General features: G+C 40.7%; 1 protein-coding gene across 14 annotated transcripts in view; it reads right to left on the reverse strand.

Annotated features, from left to right (window-relative positions):
• The window catches only part of Ccdc148 (coiled-coil domain containing 148), a 284,674-nt gene that overhangs the window by 164,434 nt on the left and 98,364 nt on the right, over positions 1 to 21,876 (reverse strand). For 13 of the 14 annotated variants that reach the window (XM_016003164.3, XM_076569531.1, XM_076569535.1 and 10 more), the window contains 4 exons: positions 20,104 to 20,186; positions 19,752 to 19,900; positions 18,204 to 18,299; positions 17,950 to 18,131 (listed from right to left, as the gene is read on the reverse strand). In XM_016003164.3, coding sequence (XP_015858650.1) covers positions 17,950 to 18,131; positions 18,204 to 18,299; positions 19,752 to 19,900; positions 20,104 to 20,186 — 510 coding nt within the window. Of the gene's footprint in view, positions 1 to 17,945; positions 18,132 to 18,203; positions 18,300 to 19,751; positions 19,901 to 20,103; positions 20,187 to 21,876 lie in introns of those variants that run through there. The other variant, XM_076569541.1, reaches the window with a different exon arrangement.

Below are 21,876 nucleotides of genomic sequence, written 5' to 3' on the forward strand. Positions count from 1 at the left end.
ATGAGATGACTATAAAACATTTAAACCAGATATTTCAAATGAAGTAAGCCCCGTACAGCAATGACATCCACTTGACCTTCCAGCTGGTTTGAGAAACTTCACGTCTCCACTGTCTTTCTCTAGTTACTGAAATTACACAAGTTGTAAATCATTTTTCTAGTACATGAAAAAGTAAAATTTAAAAAAACATGCTGAAAGGAAACGGCATGTTAAATATCATAATATTATCATTTCTAGAATAGTTATAGCAGTTTCCAGAGAAGCAGACCTAAATCTTAAGGCAAACACTCACACGGGCAGTGGTGACAGCACGACCACCCATATCAGTAGACTGCTGTTTGAGAGGAAAGGGAGAAGATTCACCACTGCATACAGACCTACACATGCATGTGCACACACACATATGCAAATGTGTACACATACACACACACAGAGAGAGAGACAGAGAGAGAGAGACAGAGATGGAGCTGGCACAGTAAAATCCAAAAGGAGTGAGTGTTATCCTCAGAGTAACAAAGCAGCCATTTCTAGAAACATGGCCTTTTAGCCTCTAAAATAAAACAATATTGGACATATGGGTGTTTCTAAACTAAAACTTGAATATTTATCTCTCCTAATCAAACCTTTATTTTTTTTCTTATTACAAAACAGGTGTGTAAAATAACAAAGACAGTGTTAGCTTTTACCTTACAAAGTTCTTGTTCAAGTTAGCCAATTCCCTGTTGATTATGGCAACAAAACACATTAGGTTACATGGTTAATAAAAAAAAATCCTTATCTAGAAAAAGTTTATCTAGATAAAAGTTTTCTAGAGAAAACACTAAAAGTATCCTAAACTTTTGCAATTAAAAATATCTCAGATAGGTGCACAAGAGATGGATGACTCAGAAGTTAAGAGCACTGCAGAAGACCCAGGTTCGATTCCCAGCACCCACGTGGCAGCTCACAACCATTTTTAACTCCAAGCCAAGAGGATCTGATGCCCTGTTGATGCCTCTGTGGGCACCAGGCAAAAATGTGGTGCACAGATATAAGTGCAGGCAAAACGCCCATGCATATAAGAATAAATTAATTAATTAAAAAATACCTCAAATAAAAAAATAGTTCATTAGTATTCACCATTTCTATTTTACTGGTCTATCCAAATTTTATAATTAAAAGTGCTTTGCAACTTTTATTTTCCTTAGAGCACACCCAGCTGTCTCAGTGTGCACGTTTACCAAGCACTTCTAACCTAACATGATTTCGGTGTGCAGAGCGAGACATGTGATACTCAGTCCCCACTCACTCTCCTCCACCCCAAAACACTGAGGTCCACAGATAGCATTTGATCATTTAATTATGATTCTCTAAAAGGTGAGGCAAAACAGGTTATTCACAAAACAAAAAGAACTAAGCTGGGAAAATTCAGTTTGATCCTGGCTGAATTCTATTAAATTTCATGTGCTTGAGTCATTCCAAAAAGCCTATTTTGACCCACTATTGACTAGACTTCTACTTCTCATCATATCTGAAGGCTTCAGATACTGACGACACCTTGACTCAGTACCAGGCATGAAGCCACCACACACATGGAGTCACTAAAGAGACAACATCCCTGCAACCCACAGAAACTGATAGGCACTCCCAACCCACTGTACTCAGTGCAGGCAATAAGCCCATCCCAACTGAGAGAAAGGGATATCCCAGATGGTGATAAAATCCCACAAATGCTGCAAGCTTGGACACTGAGACATCTGCAGACATTACCAGCATTGATGAGAGCTGAGGAAGTTACACAGACACTATACTAAAGTGACCAACTAAAACCAAAGCCAATACAAATGCGGACTGTCCAATCAACTCCCCAGGAAACACCATCAGGAGAAAGACTTACCACCAAAGTCACTCTGTACCATCGGTAGAAGCAGCTGGTCAGATGCACAGCTGTTAATGTGGGGACACAGAAATATGAACTAACAAAGTGGCACACAGGAGATCTCAAAAGAACACAATGACTCACTAGCAACAGACAAGAAAGAGCTGCCAGAAAAGGATTCCAAAATACAGACAATTCAACAAACTACAAAAGCAAGGTATAATGTGAATGTGACACTCAGCAAAGAGGCAGCCTAAGAAAGAACCAGTGAGGAAGGAAAATGCCACAATAAAATCTATACTTCGTATGCTAGTTACAAAAATAAATAAAAAAGAGCAACCGTGTGAGATAATATATTTGTTAGTAAGCTGTATTAAAGTACTCCACAATGTATATTACTTCAAAACAATACGCAATACACAATATAAATTCAATTTCTATCAATGTTTAGTTCAAATAAATGCAAAAAGAATCAGTTAGAAATCTTGGAGCTAAAGACTCAATAAATACAATTAAAATATAGTTGTGATCCTCAGCAACAGAAGTCGCCAAGCAGAAGAAAGTGTTTCTGGGTTTAAAAGACCGATATTTTGAAATAATCCAGACACATCTTTAAGAAGAAAAGCAATGCAAATTACAAAGAATGAAAAGGACCTTTGAGATGTGTGTGAAGCCATTAAGTGAGCAAACCTTTGCATTGTGGGTATTCGAGAAGAAGAGAGAGAAAGGCACAGAGGATCTCCTGAGGTCCCCACTAGCTTTGACCAAGAGGCACACTGTCTGAGCACACATTCTGGACAGACTGTCGGAAGTACGAGGCAGGGCTGGAGAGACGACTTGCTCAGTGAAGTGGCTGCTGAACAAGCATGGCAATCTGAATTTGACTCCAGCACCACATGAAAAGCCAGGCCTGGGGACACTCACTTCTAATCCCAGCACTGGATGGAGGATTCTGGGAGTTCGGTGGTCAACCAGTCTGGTTTAATTGTAAGCTCAACACCATCGAGTCTGTGTCAAAAGAGTGGACAGTGTTTCTAAGGATGACACTGAGGTCATCATTTAGCTTCCACACAAATGTGTACACACATGCATGCACGTACGCACATATGCACATGCATTCTTTAAGTACATACTGAAGAGAGGGTTCTAAAAACAGTAATGAAAACATGAAAAGTCTTAAGAGAACTTCATTAAACTAAGAGGAAGCTTCTCCTCAGAAACTTTACAAGCCAAGAGAGCTGCACGAGTATTCAATGCCCTGGTCAAAAAGCACAGTTCAATTCAGTGTGCTGTACACAGCAAAGCAAATTTCAGAAATACAAGAGAAATGTAGTGTTTCAGAAACAAACACCATCACTGACAGGCTGGCCTTACAAGGTGCACCAAAGGTTATCCTAGGCAGATATGAAGGATGTTCACACTTATGGTGATCCTACACAGACATGAAGGATGCTTGCTACCATCCTGAAAGCATGGAATGTTGAATACTCAATAATCGAGGAGGTACAGAGGAGAAAAAGAGAAGAAAGTCAAACTCTACCGACTCTGAAAAGAGATGCACACATCAACACGAGAGAAAGGAAGAAATTCAAAATGATCTGAGGAAAAATATTAAAATCACATGACAATGGATTTATCAAAAATAAAAATAACCTTGAATGTAAATAAATTAAAATCCCCTATTAAAAAACATAGATTGGGGATGGGGAGATGACCTGAGTTCAGATCCCTAACACCCATGTAAAACACCAGGCATGATAGCGCACTGTGGAAATAGAGACAAGTGTGTTCTTAGCTTCCTGGCCAGCCAGACTAGCCAAATTAGTGAGCACCAGGTTCAGTGAAAGACACTGTCTCAAAAAAATAATGTGGGGACTGGAGAGATGGCTCACTGGTTCAGAGCACTGGCTGCTCTTCCAGAGGATCTGAGTTCAATTCCCAGCACCCACATGGCAGCTCACAACTGTCTATAACTCCAGTTCCAGGGGATCTGACACCCTCACACAGACAAATGTGTACATAAAATAGAAAAATAAATAAAATATTTAAAAATAATGATAATAATGTGGAGAGTTATGAAAAAGAGACTGAATATCAACCTCTGGCCTACACACACACACACACACACACACACACACACACACACACACACACACACCAGCTTGCACACATGAACATGTATACTCATGTGATAAGCACACATGCACATATTTTTTTAAAACCATCATAGACTGGCTACATGGGAAAAATAAACAAGACCCAGTTACTTGTTATATGGAACTCACTTTGCCAGTAAAGATACATAGAAATTGAATGTAAAAGAACAGGAAAGGTATCATGCAAATAGAAGCCCAAAGTAACAGATAAAATAAATACTTTGAGTTAAATATTTTGGGAAAAATACTGTCACAATTTAGTGATAAAGGAACAAAGGAAATACCAATTGTAACTATATTGACATCTAATGCTGGAACATCAAGTTATAATGAAACAAACATAATTAGATTAAAAATTAGAAAAATTTCAAATAAATAACCCAATGATCCAACTCAAGGAACAAGAAATTCAAAATCAAGCCAAATCCAAAAATAGTAAAAAGAAAAACATTACAAAGGTCAGGACAGAAAAAAACAAAGAAAAGAAGCTAAGACAAAATGAAACTACAAAAGATTAAGGAAGGTAAGCAAAATTAACAATCTTCTTTATAAGATTCCAACAAAGCAAATCAAACATATAAAAAGTAATAGCCAATACCAAAGAAATACAAAAAACTAATAGAAGACTATGTACAAATAAACTGGAAATCTAGGAGTAATAGCTAAATGTCTGGATATGTATATGTGGAAAACCTTTTGCCCTAGGTTACTTCTCTGTGACTGTAATAAACACCATGACCAAGAGCAACTTGGGGAGGACAGGGTTAATTTGGCTCACACTTCCAGGCCACAGTCTTTCAATGAGGAAAGCGAGGATCCAAGCATGGGCAGAAGCAGCAACCATGGAGGAAAGCTGCATATTGGCTTGCTCGGCTTGCTTCCTCAAAGCTGAGGCCCACCTGCCTAGGGATGACCCCTTCACATTGGGCTGGACCCTCCTACATCAATTAGCCACTAACAAAGTGACTCACAGACACAGCCAGAGGGCAAGCGGATTGAGACAATTCTTGAGGTGAGTGAGGTTCCCTCTTCTGAGGTGACTCTGAGGTGATCAAGTTGACAGCTGAAGCTCAGTACTACACCTACTGAAACTGAACACCGAAATTCTGTCATTTTCAGCACTGTGGGTGAACTGGAGAATACAGATCAAAATAGCTAAGTCACAAAGAGACCAACATTGCATGCTATCAATTACATGTGAAAGCTAAAGGTTTATCTCCATGAAGCAGCGAGTAGAGCAGTGGCCACTGGGGCTGGGGAGGATGTGAGAAAACAAAGCAGTAAGAGGATGACCAACAGTTGTAGGTGTGAATTGGGACAGGAATAAATTCTAATTTTCTAGAACAGCATGGGGCAGGGATGATTGACAAGAATTAATCAAATATTTCAAACTGCTAGGAGAGAGGACTTTATTGCTCCACACTCAGAAGAATAAATGTGTAGAGTGATAAAAATGCCACTTACCTTGATCTGATTATTACACAGTATGTGTGTGTTAATGCTTCACATTGCATAAATATGTACATAAATTGGCTACATGTCAATTAGAAGTGAAAGGGACTTTGTTTGTTTGTTAGTCTGTTTGTTTTGTTTTGTCAGACAAGTACAGACAGTAATGATGCTAACAATAAAGACTGCCGAGGGCCCAGAGAACTGCCTCACAGGCTAAGAGCTAAGGCCCTAAGCTTGGTTCTGGGCACCCACATCAGGTAAATAACCACCTGTAACCCCAAATCCAGGGGATTGCATGCCCTCTTCTGGCCTCTTCAAACACCTACACTCATGTGCACCCACACACATACACACAAGGTAAGTAAGCAAGGTATTCTTTTACTGGCAGGCTGCATTTTGCAGTTACAAAGAAAGAACCAATCACTTTATTACTTATCTCAAAAGGTAATTTTATAAGAAACCTTAAAAGAATCACAAATATAAGGTTTTATATATGAAAAAGAATCAGTCAGGTCTACTTTAAATCTTAAGGGTACATACCCACTCATCAATAGTTTCTTATATCAGGAGATTGAGGGCAGAAATGAATACAAGGAATTAATCGTCACCTTTCATCATCAACCAATCTTAGCAAGAAATGCACATCAGCTAATAATAATTGGGCAGCTTTGTTCTTGTTCCCTGACCATAAAGAGTTCTTCACTCAACTATGTGACTTTCTAAAACTTCAGATTGTCTTCTTGGGTTTTTCAACTCACAGGTATTTGACAAAAACATCTTAGTCTAACTTTAAGTTATTTTCAAAGTTTGCTTCAGCTATGATATACCCCAAAACCTGTGAACACATCTCCCAACATTAAGATTAGAAGAATTTAAATTAGCTGGGCTACTGGTACTCAAATGTTTTTCTTGATAATTAACCTAAGTCATAGTCTATACGGTTCCCCAATAGAAACTCATGTGTTCTAGCTGTGTGACACTTCCTTGTTTTATTTTTTATCATCAAAATTCTATTTAAACTAACATTATTATTATCAATAAGACAGTAGGACCTAAGAAGAAATCATCTTCATAATAATCCACAGGTAAAAATGCCCAGTAGGACAGGATGTTTTCATGAGATAAACACACTACAGTACAGGCAGTGGGGGATCTCCCCACACCCATTCACACCATGCCACATACCAGAGAAAGATGGCAGTGGCAAACACATAAAGGCACAGCAGAAAAAAGCAAAAGGCATTCTGGAGTCTGTGGTCTTGGAGCCTTGGCTATCCAAGATTCACCCACCAGTGGCTTTCCTCCTGGTGAGTTGATACCTGGACTTCAATTGCTCCTCTGACATGGCCACCCACACATAACAAATGTTGTTTTTACATTTTACAATTGCTAACAGGCAAATAAATAAAATTAAAACAAAGGAAACTCCAAGAGAACTTTGTGGCATATCCCACAAAACTTAGACCCTCGGACAAGAGAGATGACTCAACAGTTAAAAGCATTTGCTGCTCTTGCAGAGGACCCTAGTTCAATTTTAAACACTCCTGTCAAGTAGCTCACAACTGCCTATAACTCCAGCTCTGGGAGATCTGATGCTGTATTCTTGCCTCCACAGGCATCATATGCACAAGTGAATTCACATACAATACACACACACACACACACACACACATCTGTGCATATAAATAAAAAAATGTTTAAATTTTTAAAAATGAGATTCATGATTTTTCTTGATAGGATGCATTCTGCCATAGGCAAAATAATTCAAAACATATTTTACTCCTGCAGCAAACCCAAAGCAAGCTGAATAACTGCCAAATGTGGTTTCTGGCATGAGATGACATTGAGTTAGAAACTAGCAATTTTGACAAAAGTCAATGTTACTAAAGCTATATGACAAAAAGAAAATTGTCTACCACGACTACCCATCCCTCAACAGATGCAAATGCCAGCAATGCATGGGAATTTCCCCTGGGAATGCACCAAGGAAAGTGGGAAGTGCAATGGCCAATGCTGGCTGCCTGGGTCAGCAGCTAACCAACGGGACTAACAAGCCCTTGATGATGAAAGACTGACACGGTTTCCTCAGAACTTCTCCCTTTATCAGTCTCTCTTGGCACACGGCCAACACAGGTCCACATGCAGAACTTGAGACTGGTCGTGCTCAGGCACTGAACCTTCCCAACAGTTCTGGGAGTGCATTTTTAGGACAAAATGCCCACTGGTGGTTAAGCTGCAAAGCTTTTTTTGTTTTGTTTTATATAATTAGAAGATTTTTTTATTATAATGATTATTTATTTATTTTACATCTTGACCAAAGTTTCCCATCCCTCCTCCTAGCCCCTCCTCCCCTCCTTCCCACCTCTCTTCTCCCCTCCCATCCACTCCTCCCCCATTTCTATTCAGAAAAGGGCAGACCTCCCATGGAAATCAACAAAACATGGCATACCAAGTTGTAGTAAGACTAAGTGCCTCCCCTTGTATTAAGGCTGGGCAAGGCAACCAAGTATGAGAATAGGGACCCAAAAGCCAGCAAAAGAGTCAGAGACAGCCCCTGCTGAATGGACAACTAGGGAGCCTGCATGGGACTGACCTAAGCACTCTGCATGTATATGAAAGCTGCAGTGTTTTAGCTTGTAGCCTCATTCATCAGGGAGCCCGTGTCATCTCCGTTAAGCTCCTCTCCTTGCTTTCTTCTCTCTCGTCTTCATCAGGCAACAGACACACATCTGTTTGTTTAAACTTTTGCAGCCATGTTGTCTTCTGATGCTGGCCTTTCCCAGTTCATCTTTAGTAGCAATAGAGGATACGGCTTGCTTTGATGCAAGGGAAAATGTGTGTGTCCCTCTTTTGACTGAAGGACATCGATAGAGGTACCATATGCTGGTAAACATGGGGACACAAAGAAAGACCACGAGCAGGATGCTGGTGATGTTCCCTCAGGATAGCAATATCCAAGGCCTCGTCACCGAGTCTGGAAGCTGAATCAAATAGTGAAACTTGATACAATCTGTGCTGGGCATGGCGGCACAAGGCTGAACTCCAGCACTTTGGAGGTGGGGTTCATTCAGGAGCTTGAGCTCACATGAGTTTGAGGCCAGCCTGGGCTACATGATATTCTGTCTCAAAAACTTAAAAACAAAAAATAAACAAACAAAAACTAAAAGGAGAAGAAAAAGAAAACATCACTTAGGTTGATTTTCTGGAAGGAAGTGTCACCATATTCTTAACACCCTTTGACTCAGAATGTCTATTTTTAAAACCCCTAAACAGAATAATCACAGAATTATTTTACAAAAATACAGTGACAAACCAGTCCATTTCAAAATTTCTAAACAAACATCAAAATGTAGAATAACTACTACTCAAAAATGGGAAATTGTTTCAATTTGTATGATATAATCACACATTATCCTAGTATGCACCTAATAAAAAAATTGCATGTAAAGGATATCTAGTGGATGAGTTAAAATGCAGCAGAAAGTCTGTAGACACCACTGAACAAAGGCACAGCAAGAAGGGATTAACTAGGAAGCAGTGGCTCTGTGCACAGTTCCCCTTTTCAGCCACAATACACAGATAGCTGAAATACACAAAGATTTTACTCCAAGATTTAGAGATTAGTGTCATTTCTTTTCTTTGCTTATCTCTATTTTAATTTTTTCTGAAACATAATTATTTCTGAATTCAGAGACAAATACACAAACTGAAATTTTCACAGAGTGCTAAAGCACTCTCTTGAATGGTACCAAGAAAAACCGATAAATGGAAATAATTAAGTCGAAAAACACGATGCTAGCGCATTGGCTCTGTTTGTGAGGGCCCGTTGTTAAACAGTATTCAGATTCAGATCTCAGAATATTAATTATGAGCCAACAGTATAAAATTTAATATACCTATCAACAATAAATTATAAATTACTTGTTATCTTGCTATAGTAGTCTACATATTGACTTTGGATTTGACACAGCTAAATGGACCATCACACAATTATGTCTCATCTATATGATTAATTCATCTAAAGGAGGAAATTAAAGCCACAATCTCTTTAGAATCTAAAACAAGCAATTAAACTCGACTTTGTGTTCTTAATGGCACATAGCCTAAGCAGAATCCAAAGTACTCTGCCGGCACGATGGACGGAGGGAGAGGCTCTATTGTGCTCAGACCGTTTTTATAGAGTGTTTTAGTAAATTAGACCAATCTTCAAAGCAGTGCTATCCAACATGCTAGCCTCCAGATACATGTGAGGCTCGACATGGCTGTGCGGGCATGCTCTGCAGTATGAGCATGTTTCAAAAACTTTATTAAAAAGGAGTGAGTGCAATGGCTCATTCATAATTTTAAAATATTTGTTGTATGTTGTAATTAGAAATATTAGTTAGAATATATTTGGAAGAGTCATCTTTTTCTTTTTAACTTTTTAATACAACTGGTTAAAATTTTTTATTACATATGTGGCTCACATATTTCCATTCACCAGCACTGATCTAGGACGCGAGCTGGTTGACCTAGCCTGTGTAAATAGCTTTCTTACTAATGGGCGGAAAGGACCTCCACCACTGAGTCAGGAAGGGCTCAAACTAGGGAAATCGCCCTCTGCAGTTACTGAATGGGTCAAACGGCTCTCTTGTTTGCTCCTTTGAGTCTTCCCTGGCTTGATTATGGAGTCTGGCTATGTAGTCCAGGCAGGTCTCAAATTCACAGTCCTCCTGTTTCTGCCTCCCGAGTGCCAAGCTTACACAGGGGTGCCTCACTTGACAAAACACAGCTATTAAAATGAGATAAACTCAGGATTCATGTCCCGGGTACTTGTCATATCATGCAATAGGTACTCGTTAATTACCAATGATCTATTGAACCTTTAACTTAAAATTATAAACCCATAATTTGCCTTATAAAATAAGAACCAAATATATCAAAAATGTTTATAATTTCACTAACAGGGTGACTGTGGTTACTGATTATTTGAATGACTGGGTTTCCAGTCTTTTTTCTGCAGTTGTATAGATGTAGATGTCATACTTTATGAAACACCAAGAGAATTTATATTATATAACCTACTTTGTGGCCCGCTTTTTCCTTACATAACACATATTACAGCTATTTGTGTCATTAAAAATCCCTATGGATTAGAGGCAGCGTGGGACTGTGTCGCATGGACTCAGCAGGCCAGATGCCATTGCTGCCTAGTGGTTGGCTATTTAGTTAGTGTCTTAGTTTGTTTTCTATGGCTGTGGTAAACACTATGGCCAGAAGCAACTTGGGAAAGGAGAAGTTGATTTCATCTCACAATTTATAGTCTATCATAAAGGGAAGACAAAGAAGCTGGAGGCTGGAGCAGATGTGGAGGCCATGGATGAGTGCTGCTTACTGGCTTGTTCTCCATAGCTTGCTTGGCCTGCTTTCTTCTATCCCCAGAATCTCCTGCTGAGGGGTGGCCCTACCCACAGTGAGGCAGGCCCTCCCACATCCATCATTAATCAAGAAAATGCCCCCAATGACATGCCCACAGGTCAATATGATGGTGGCAATTCCTCAGTTAAGGTTCCTTTCCCTAAATGATGTTGGCTTGTGCCAAGTTAACAAAACACTAAGCAACACAGGTAGTCTTAAAGATTTTGTTACCAGTAGGAAGAGAAAAATTAATACTGAACATACTTTAAATCACATATTTATTTCACTTTAGTGATTTTGTCTTTCATTATTATTTCTGATGAGACAAAACTTATTCTCTTTATATTAAGAGAGAGAGCGTGTGTCTGTCTGTGTCTGTCTGTGTCTGAGTGTACACGAGGAGGCCAGAGTTGATGCTGGATATCTACCACTCTTCGCCTTACATTGTGAGACAAGGTCTTTCTTACTGAACATGGAGCACAGTTATTTGAGCTGGCCAGTGGACCCTAGGGATCCTGCAGCCTCTACCTCCTCAGTGCTAGGATGTCAGATGCGTCACTCCATTTGCCTTTTTATGTGGGTGCTGGGGATCTGAACTCAGGTCCTCATGCTCATGTGGCAGTCACTTTACTGTCTGAACCATGTTTCTGGCCTCATATAAAGATTCCTGGTGCCATAGTGTGTGGTTGATACATTGTGCACTCCAATAAAACTTATCTGGGGATCACTGAACAGAACAGCCACTAGATTAGACATAGAGGCCAGGCAGTGGTGGCACACACCCTTAATCCTAACACTCAGGAGACAGAGATCCACCTGGATCTCTGTGAGTTCAAGGCCACACTGGGAACAGAGTCAGACGTGGTGGTACACACCATTAATCCCAGCACTTGAGATCTCATGTCTTTGACTGGGAAGGACACACATCTTTAATCCCAGGAAGTCATGGTAGAAAGTAGAAAGGTATAAGGTATGAGGACCAGGAACTACAGAATTTTAGCAACAGTTCAACTAAGACCCTCAGGGGTGAGGACTCAGAAGCTGACAGTCAGAGGAAACCAGAACACTTGCTCTTGAAAGAGAGGCTTTCAGTCTGAGGATTCGTGGAAACAGGATTGGCTGAGGACTTGTCAAGGTGAGGTTGGCTGTGGCTTATTCTGCTTCTCTGATCTTTCAGCTTTCACCCCAATATCTGGCTCTGGGTTTTTTATTAATAAGACCTTTTAAGATTCATCTTACAATAGTGACCTTTGAAAAATATTTTCTGACTTGGAAAAATATCATAGGCCAATCATAGGTAAATAGCCATTTCCCTCATATTGTTTTTAACCCTGGGTAAAATTATGATATGTTTGGCCATTCTTACAAGGTAAATATTTGAGTTTTTTATTTTCCATTTCTTTGATAAGTAGAGAGGTTCGTAAGTTTCTGACTCATTTGTGTTTAGAATGACAACTGAAGTTCCAGGCCACTGTGACATCTCATGACCCAGCATCTGAATCACATGCTCTGCCACATCTGCCCCCACCTTACTATGGTACATAAATCATTTGTGTTAAGCCTCCTCACAAGCCAGGACCGATCTCTCTCTCTCTCTCTCTCTCTCTCTCTCTCTCTCTCTCTCTCTCTCTCTCTCTCTCTCTCCTCAAAATAAAAGGTAAAGAGTGATAGATATCCAATATCAACTATGGCCTCCACATTTATACTCTCTCTCCCCCTCTCTCTTTCTCTCTCTCCTTTCTTCTCCTCCTCCTCCTTCCTCTCTCTGTCTCTCTCTCCCTCCTCTGTGTGTGTGTGTGTCTCCCTCCCTCCCTCCTCCTACACACCATCTCCCCTAAAGCTTATCACTTACTAGATTATTCCCATGAGGATCAAACACATTGCTCACTGCTATTGCTCCCATTTTAAATGAAATTAAAAACACAAGCAGAAAAAACTCTCAAGTCATCCACATTCATTCTCTTCTATCCTTCCCCTCCCACTCACTCAAACCCACTCCAACCAGCCAATTACTTCCCCTTCTTCAATGAAAATTGCTACCAACAATCTCCTTTTAGAGCCAAACACCTATCAGTCATTGACTGACATGTACAGCATTTATTCAGAAGGTCATCACCGCCTCTGCAGATAGTACAGGCTGCTTTCTCTGTCTTCCCTCTCTAACTCTCTTTATCCATCCATCTATCTATCCACCTATCCATCCATCTATCTATCTCTCCATCTATCCATCTACCTATCCATCCATCTATCTGTCTATCTATCCATCCATCTGTTTATCTATCCATCCATCCATCTGTCTATCTATCTATCTATCTATCCATCCATCCATCATTTATCTGTCTTTTGTTTCTTCTCCATCTTTTCTTTTCTCTGACACTGTCCTGCTCACATGTCTTGGGATGAGCAGTTGGCTTCTTTTCTTTCCTGAGTTGTTGCTTTGGTGACCATGTCCAATCTCATGCTGATGACTCAGTGTATAACTCCAGCCCAGATCTTCTTCCTGGACTCTGAATGCACAAAGCCCAAAATGTTGATATGGATGCCCCAAACCCAGTATGGCAAATCACCCCCTCCAAGACAAAGCCATCCACTTATAGTCTGCCCACACCATCCTCTTAGATGCCTAATCTAAACAAGACACACGCGCAGTAGGGAACTCCTGCTGCATTCTCTGAGCACTTTCTTTCATGACCCTTGGGAAAAAATCTACCTGCAGATGCCTTGCCTCTACCCTCAAATAGCATCCAAGAGCTCAAGATTTCCTATCACCTAGATCAAGACCACTGTCACCTCATCTGCTAATGTGTGTGACAAAACACTAACCAGCACAGGTTGTCCTGAAGATTTGCTTCCAGTAAGAAGAGAAAAAATTAATGCCCAACAGCCTTGAAGACAAATATTCATTTCACTTTAATGACTTTTTCCTTCAATGTTAATTCTGAAGAGACACATAGTATTCCCTCAACATAAAGAGAAAGAGGGAGGGAGGGAGGGAGGGAGGGAGGGAGGGAGGGAGGGAGGGAGGGAGGGAGAGAGAGAGAGAGAGAGAGAGAGAGAGAGAGAGAGAGAGAGAGAATAAACATGGAGGCCAGAGTTGATACTTTGCCTTGTATTTTGCAACAGGTTAACAACTGTCTATGTGTCCAATCTTTTCTTGTGCTCCCACCCCCACCATCATTAAGCACAGGAATTGACAAAGTGATCCTGCTGCAACATGGACCGGGTCTTCTCACTGCGCTCTTCTGCTCCACACCGTCCAAGACAGTGGTTCTCAGCTGGTGGGTCACAACCCCTTTGTAGGATGAAAGACCCTTTCACAGGAGTCGCAGATCAGATATCCTGCATAGCAGATATTTACATTATTATTCATAACAGTAGTGAAATTACAGTTATGAAGTAGTAATGAAAATAATTTTACAGGTGGGGTCACCACAACAGGAGGAACTGTATTAAAGGGTCGCAGCACTAGGAAGGTTAAGAACCACTGGCCTAAGAGCTTCAAGGTCATTCACAGTAAAAGATGAGGTTGGACATGTTTCTAAATGCCTACTTCTTGAGTGAGGATAGAGTTCAATGGTATAGCACTGGCAGAATAGGCATGAGGACTTGAGTTGAACTCCCAGCAACACACACACACACACACACACACTAATTTTATCATCCACTCTTACCTCTTGAACCTTATCCAGCACTCTGCTCATCTGTCCCTGGGTTCATGGACATGGAACCCTTGTCAGACACAGTCACTGGACATGGGCTACAATGTTCTTATGTCTAACATCTGCATAACCAGCTCTCAACCCACTTCATGATTTCACATCAAGGTCACCATCCAACTAAGACGTAGCCCCCAATTTTTTTTTTTACTCCAGAACAGCAACCTACCTTATAAAATTCCAGCATATTCTGACTCTAACCTATGCCTTTGTAGTGCTTACCAGCTCCTAATACTGTGGAACATAATTGCCTTATGAACCATGTCCACACCTCTGTGTGCTGCCAACTTGATCACAGTATGGTGGTTTGCATAGGAACGGCCCCCATAGGCTCATATATTTGAATGCTTGGTCATTAGGGAGTAGTTCTACTTGACAGGGACTAGGAGGTGTGGCCTTGTTGGAGAAAAGTGTGTCACTGGGAGTGGGCTTTCAGAAGTCCAAGCCATGCCCAGTGGCTCTCTCTCTTCCTGCTCTCTGCAATCTGTTAGTTTATCCACATCAGCTATTGTAGCATGATCCTAATTGGTCTTAATAAAAACCTGGAGTCAGATACAGGGGTAAAAGCTGAAAAATCAGAGAAGCAGAGCAGCCAGCCACTAGAGTTCTTACCTCTATGAAATCCTCAGCCTGAAAAGAGACCTGAGCTCATGCCTCCTCCTGCCTTATATTCCTCTCTCTGCCCAGCCTTATCACTTCCTGTCTCCACCTCCCTCGTGCTGAGATTAAAGGCATGAGATTCTAAGAGCTGGGATCAAAGGTGTGTGCCACCACTGCCTGGCTCTGTTTCTCTTTTAAACTGGCTCAATCTTGTGTAGCCCAGGGTAGCCTTGAACTCATAGAGATCCATCTGCCTCTGCCTCCCAAGCGCTGGGATTAAAGGTGTGCCAATCACTGCCTGGCCTCTATAGTTAACTAGTAGCTAGCTCCACACTCTGATCTCCAGGCAAGATGTATTTGTTAAAGCACAAACAAAATATCACCACAAGCTACGTCTCCAGCACCATGTCTGCCTGCATGCTGCCATCCTTCTCGCCCTTGACGATAATGGACTAAACCTCTGGAACTGTAAGCCAGCCCCAATTAAATGTTTTCCTTCATAAGAGTTGCTGTGGTTATGGCGTTTCTTCACAGCAATAGAACACTAAGACAACAAATATTGAGAGTTTTGTCTGATTTATGCTTATAGACACTAAAGTATTTGCAGGAAAAGGGGAATCATTCCCTTCTTCATCTCCTTTGCAAGTTTTATACTTTGCTGATTATTAATTGATTTACAAAATATCTTTATGTATTAGGTATTTAAATATCTTTCATCTCACATGTTGCCAACAATTTTTTCTATTTGTTGCTTTTTTCCCCTTTTTTTGTCTTGAAAAGTTATTTGTTTTGGCCAAGTGTGTCCCTGAAATCTCCCCAGAGCCAATGATTGCTCTTGAGTTCTGTGCATTGCTTCAGACACACAAAGTCAAAACTGGGAGTGGCTGTGTTAAAACCCCTCCATGCCTCACACAAGAAGAACCATACATGCTCTCCTTGGCTCTCTAATTGCAGTAACTCCTGGAGAGTGTCCCATTTCGTAAATGTACATTTTCCTGCCTTTTCACCTATAAAATAACATCTATGGACATGATCTACAAAAATAGCCAGTCCTTTTGAGGCTTTTGCTCAGGCTTTGATTGCTGCAGCAAATCACTATTGAAACAATGAGTGCATATATAAGTACATTTGTGTGGCATGTTCTTGAGCTGTGGAAATTATTGTGATGAAGGGGATTCATTTTGTGACTGAATAAGTTGCAACAAGCGTCTATATAGAGATAAATTATTAAATAACAATTAACTAAAGTTTGAAAGCAAAGAGTTAAGGAGGGTTGGGGAGGATTGTGAACCTAAAGCATGGAATTTGCATAATAATTGCATCAAATTAGGAAAGCTTTTAGTTGCAAACAACAAGAAAGCCAAGTCACACTGACTAAAGATGATAATATGGACAAATCCTCCTTATAAAGTACGCATACACTCAGCCAGGCATTGCAGCAGAGCCTTTTAATTCCAGCACTCAAAAGGCAGAGACAGGTGGATCTCTGTGAGGAGTTCAAGATCAGCCTGATCTACATAGTGAGTTCTAGGATAGCCAGAGCTACATAGTGAAACTCTGATTCAAAAAACCAAAAAAAAAAAAAAAAAAAAAAAAAAAAAAAACCCAAAAAAAAAGAAAGAATGAAAGAAAGAAATTAAATATAAATAATAAATAAAGTGTGCACCCACTCCCACAGATGTGCACATACGCAGACCATGAGAATCCTCCCAACACCCAATAACTAGAAGCAAAAAGGAAAATAGTCTTATTAAAGCAAAGTGAGATCCTGATAAATTGGAAGTTCAATTCGTATTATGATTAAGTAGGTCATCCGGTGTGCTGATTAGAGCTTATTTATAGCCTTTATGTGCATAGCAGCAGATGACTGAGGCAAACCACCTCTAGATTCAAGTTAGCTTTCCTCCTCCAAGAAACCAGCCCCGAAACTCATTTGACTTTACTGTTCCTCTTTTCTTCAATTAATGTTTACATGTTGGTCATATTTGGCTAGGGTACAGCTACACATTTCTTTCCTCTAATACTGTTAGCCTTCTATGAGACAGGTCCATCTTCTAGACTAATCTAGAACCTCCTTCATGAACCTTTTCAAAGGACTCAACAGACACAGCTGTCAATTAAGAATTTTTAAATAAATATTCATCAAATGAAACACATCATTGTTTATATTAAAAAGCATTGTGGATAATATTGTTATTATTAATAAAGGCTGTTATTAGGATTTATGAGCTTTCTGGTTTTCTGGAACAGAGATGCACCTGCCTCTGCCTCCCGAGGGCTGGGACTAAAGTTGTGCACCACTACACCAGGCTCAATAAAACTCTTATAAGCCTTGATATCAAGGAAATACTTTGAAAGCAAGAAAAAGCAAAGTAAACACACAATGTTCTTTCCAGGGTGTATTGTGCGCGTCTGTAGCTCCAGCACTTGGAAGGCTGAGGAAGCAGAACGTAGGTACGAGAGGAAAGGACGTGGCTAAGTGAGTTCCAAGCCACACGTGCTACAGAGTGAAACCTGTCTCCGAAATCAAAGGCAGAGGGTGGTGCAGTGGTACAGAAGTCTAAGGCCCCCGGGTTAGATCCCCAGCACCACAATAAAATACGATAATAAAGTCAAACACGGCCCATTCTTTTTATGCAACAAACTAGGTCCAAACTGTATTGGCTATATTGCAATCACATGCATCTAGAAGACACTAAATCAAAAGTGTAGTGACTTTGAACACAAACTCAAAGCCAGCATTCGGGAGTCGAGGAGTTATATTGATCACCTGCGTATGTCTTCTAATTGCAGATCAACGTCTTTAAGTTTCTTTTGATATTTCTCTGTAAAGTTCGAGAACTCAGTAAGGATGGAAGATTTCAGATCAGGGTATGGGCACTCCAAAGTCTCTAACTCCGTGGGCTGTTCACTGAGCAGGTTAGCCTTTTCTTCTGAAGAATAATCTAGTAACTGAAAGAAATTGTATTTAACAAAAATGAAAAATGGATTGAAAGAGTCAATCACAAGTTGCATCACACTTACCTTCACACTCCAGTCTGAAAGGTCTTTTTCTATTTCCTGTCGCTCCTGATCAAGTCTTGCAAAGACAGCCTTGGATTGTTTCTTGACAGAGTCAACCTAGAGGATGTGGCACATAGACAGGAAGTGTGTAAATTACTGCAATTCACCCAAGGTTATTTCTATTGAGAGACACAGTCTCAGAAGCCAGTAGGTGGTGAAAAATTAGAGGAGGGAAAAATCCTTTTGAAGATCTGTGAAGAAAAGAGCTGCCAGCCAGCCAAGGCTCATCAAACAAGCAAGCCTCAGTGAGAATTCCAGACCTATCACCAAAACTGGGCGCACCAGTAATAATCACAGCCGCCCTGTTCTACATTTGGAATTGTTGATGGGAAAACTTCCATCACACCTTTGCTCTCCACAATCCTTGCTACTAGCCTACAGCTACGCATAGCTAAAGCTTTTTATTATCTGTGAAAGCAGAGTAATATTATAGTTAACATAGTAGCTGACAAGCAGAGATGGAAGTTCAGACCCCACATCTAGCACAACACACTAGCAAGCAAAGGCACACAAAGAGGCATGCAGAGTCAGGCGATGGTGGCGCATGTCTTTAACTCCAGCACTCAGGAGGCAGAAGCAGGCGGATCTCTGTGAGTTCAAGGCCAGCCTGGGCTACAGAGTGAGTTCTAGGACAGGCACCAAAACTACACAGAGAAACTCTGTCTGGAAAAACCAAACCAAACAAACCAAAAGAGAGACATGCAGAGAAGGAAATAGGTGTGAACCCAGAGTGGTGGTTAGGAACAACTGAGACTTATTTGGCCAACAAAGAACTAAGGGACAGAAGGTGGCCGAGCCTGACAGAGAAAACAGCTCACCTAAGGGCTCTGAGATAGAAGCAGGTTTGATATGTGAAGGGCACAAAACAAAGGTCAGCTTCTGTGGGACCAAACTCATATGGGATGGGACCAAGTCATGTAAGAGACGTGATTGAAAAAGGAAGGAGATTCTGTGGGTTGCAGGTGGGTTTAATGAGTAGAAAGAGCCCATGGGGAATGTCAATAGTCAGACAATTTCATCTCCCTGTACTGGGGCAGGATCTGGAAATGGGCTGGGAGGAGGGGCAAGGATGAAGGCATGAGGATGAGTTAAAATGTGGGTAAGTACATATATCCAAGCACATGTTTAAGATGGTGAGGAGCCCTCTACTTGAACATACAAGGCAGGTATTTGATTCAACTGTTCTATTTGAGACAAAAAAAAAATACAATTACATTATGTATGTTTTCTGTTTGTTTGTTTTATTTCAACACAGGGTCTCTCTGTAAGTTGAGGCTGGCCTCAAACTTACAGAGATCCACATTATTTTGTTGTTGGTTGGTTTGTGTTTGTTTTTCAAGATAGGGTTTCTCTGTATAGCTTTGCACCTGTCCTAGAACTCACTCTGTAGCACAGGCTGGCCTCGAACTCACAGAAATCCACCTGCCTCTGCCTCCCAAGTGCTGGGATTAAAGGTGTGCGCCACCACCGCCCAGCCACATTTATGTTCTTAAAAGGCAACATACTGACCTCTTCGAGAACCACTGCTGAATTAGACCCCTTACGGCAGGGTGCATGCTGGGAAGTGTGGCGCTGTCTCCTCAGGTTTGCTCTCAGTTGATGAATAGGGTTGATCGCAGCTTTAAGATATGTGCACCATTGTTCTGACAGCTCCTGCTCTGTGTGAAGTGACATTGAATCAAGAAGACACATTATTATTTTAAGTAAAGGACAGATTGTTAGTTTATAGACTTTTCATATTTGTTTAGGAAAAAAATCAGACAGGTGTTATTACTAAAAGAACATGTAGAGAGTGACCAGCTTTCATAGTTCCAAACAAAATCCCCCTTTGTATATAAGTTCAAAAGAAAAAAAAACTCACCAAAATTCATAAGCTCACAAAAACATTCATTTCCAATGCTCTCCTCACTGAGACAAGATTTTATTTCAGACTCCAATTTACATCTGAAACAGACATGATCTCAATCAATTTCTTTATAGTCATAATCTGTAGATGTAACCAACCGTCTTATTAAATAAGAAACACAGAACCAATACAGAGATGAAAGCCAAAAGGTCAGAGCAATAGCTAAGAGCTAAAAACCTTACCCTTCACTGTCGCTGTACCTCTCCGAAAGAGATCGACTTTCTGTGTCTGTCTTTTTTTATAGTTTCTGTTCTGCCTTCTCATTGGTTGTAAACCCAACCACATGACCTCCTAGTCACTGCCTGTCTGTACAGACCTCCAGGTCTTCTATGGTTGGCATTGAGATTAAAGGCATGTGTCTCCAATGCTGGCTGTATCCTTGAACACACAGAGATCTACCTAGCTCTGCATCCCAAGTGCTGGGATTAAAGGCGTGCACCACCACTGCCCAGCTTTTGCTATGGCTTGCTAATAGCTCTGACCCCCAGGCAACTTTATTTATTAACATACAAATAAAATCACATTTCAGTACAAATAAAATATCACCATAATAATCATGCATGCAGACTTCAATGTAAGTGGGGTAGGAGCAGCCCATCAAATTTGGTTTTGTTCATCTGCTCATTTATTCAAGCCATGTTGCTAACATGGGCAGAAACAATAGCAGGAGCCTGGGCAGTGGCCCCTACAGGTCTTGGCAACATGCCACACTAAGCTCCCCAGGGCACCAGGAAGCCACCCCACCTGCTCAGGATTCAGCTCAGAAAGATTCCTAAGGCAGTAGGTTAGAGATGAGGGGTGAGTAGTAGCAACAGCCTCTGAAGAGGGGGACAGAGGTCAGCCTGGACCTGCAAGGAGGCCACGTAAAGGTTACAGATGATGGGAGTCTGCGTCAGGCAAATGGGAACAAAAGAATATTTTGTTTTTATCCAGTAATGATCAATACATCCTTATAATCTTTTACTAAATTTTTAAAGACATGGTCATTTCTAGAGTAAAACCACACTCACCTCTAGGTGGGCATTCAACACAATTTTTCTACCCCTTGTTTATGTAACTAAATCAGAGATTTATTGTTGATGCATACTTTAATATTAAAACGGCATGGGAAAATACTAGCAATTATAGTACTTTAATATGCTTCTTATTTTCATTTTTGCAAACAGGTTTCTGTCTTGAGCTACCTGCATTTTATATGATTGGAATAACAACATATTTAACAATTCATGCTATAGTTTTGTGGGGTTATTTTGCTTACCACTGATATTTTACACTATTTCCAAATGGTTTTCATAATTCATATTGTAATACTGGATAGTGTGCATGTGTATATGCGCCATCACCTTTCAAGCTAATTCATGTGTGTGAATAAAGGTGAGAGGCTACTGTAAATGATACTTCTCTATTTCCTAGCAGGTAGTTTTTTCCAGAAATGGGGGAGGGTATGCATATGTGTGCAAATGTGAGTACATATGTTCATGTGTTTGGGTGTATGTGCAAAGAGGCCAGAGGTCAACCTTAAGTGTCTTTCTTTAGTCTTTGTCTGCCATTTGGACACAGTGTCTCTCACAGGTTGGGAAGTCACTCAGTGGGCTAGACCAGATGGCCAGTGAGCCCAGGGCTGGCGAGCCCAGGGATCCGGCCACCCTCACCTCTGCAGCCCTGGGATCACAAGTGCTTGCTGTACTCTGAGCTTTTCTTTAAACCTGGTTTCTGGGGATCAAACTC

Source organism: Peromyscus maniculatus, chromosome 4 (assembly GCF_049852395.1).
Source record: "Peromyscus maniculatus bairdii isolate BWxNUB_F1_BW_parent chromosome 4, HU_Pman_BW_mat_3.1, whole genome shotgun sequence".
NCBI lineage: Eukaryota > Metazoa > Chordata > Mammalia > Rodentia > Cricetidae > Peromyscus > Peromyscus maniculatus.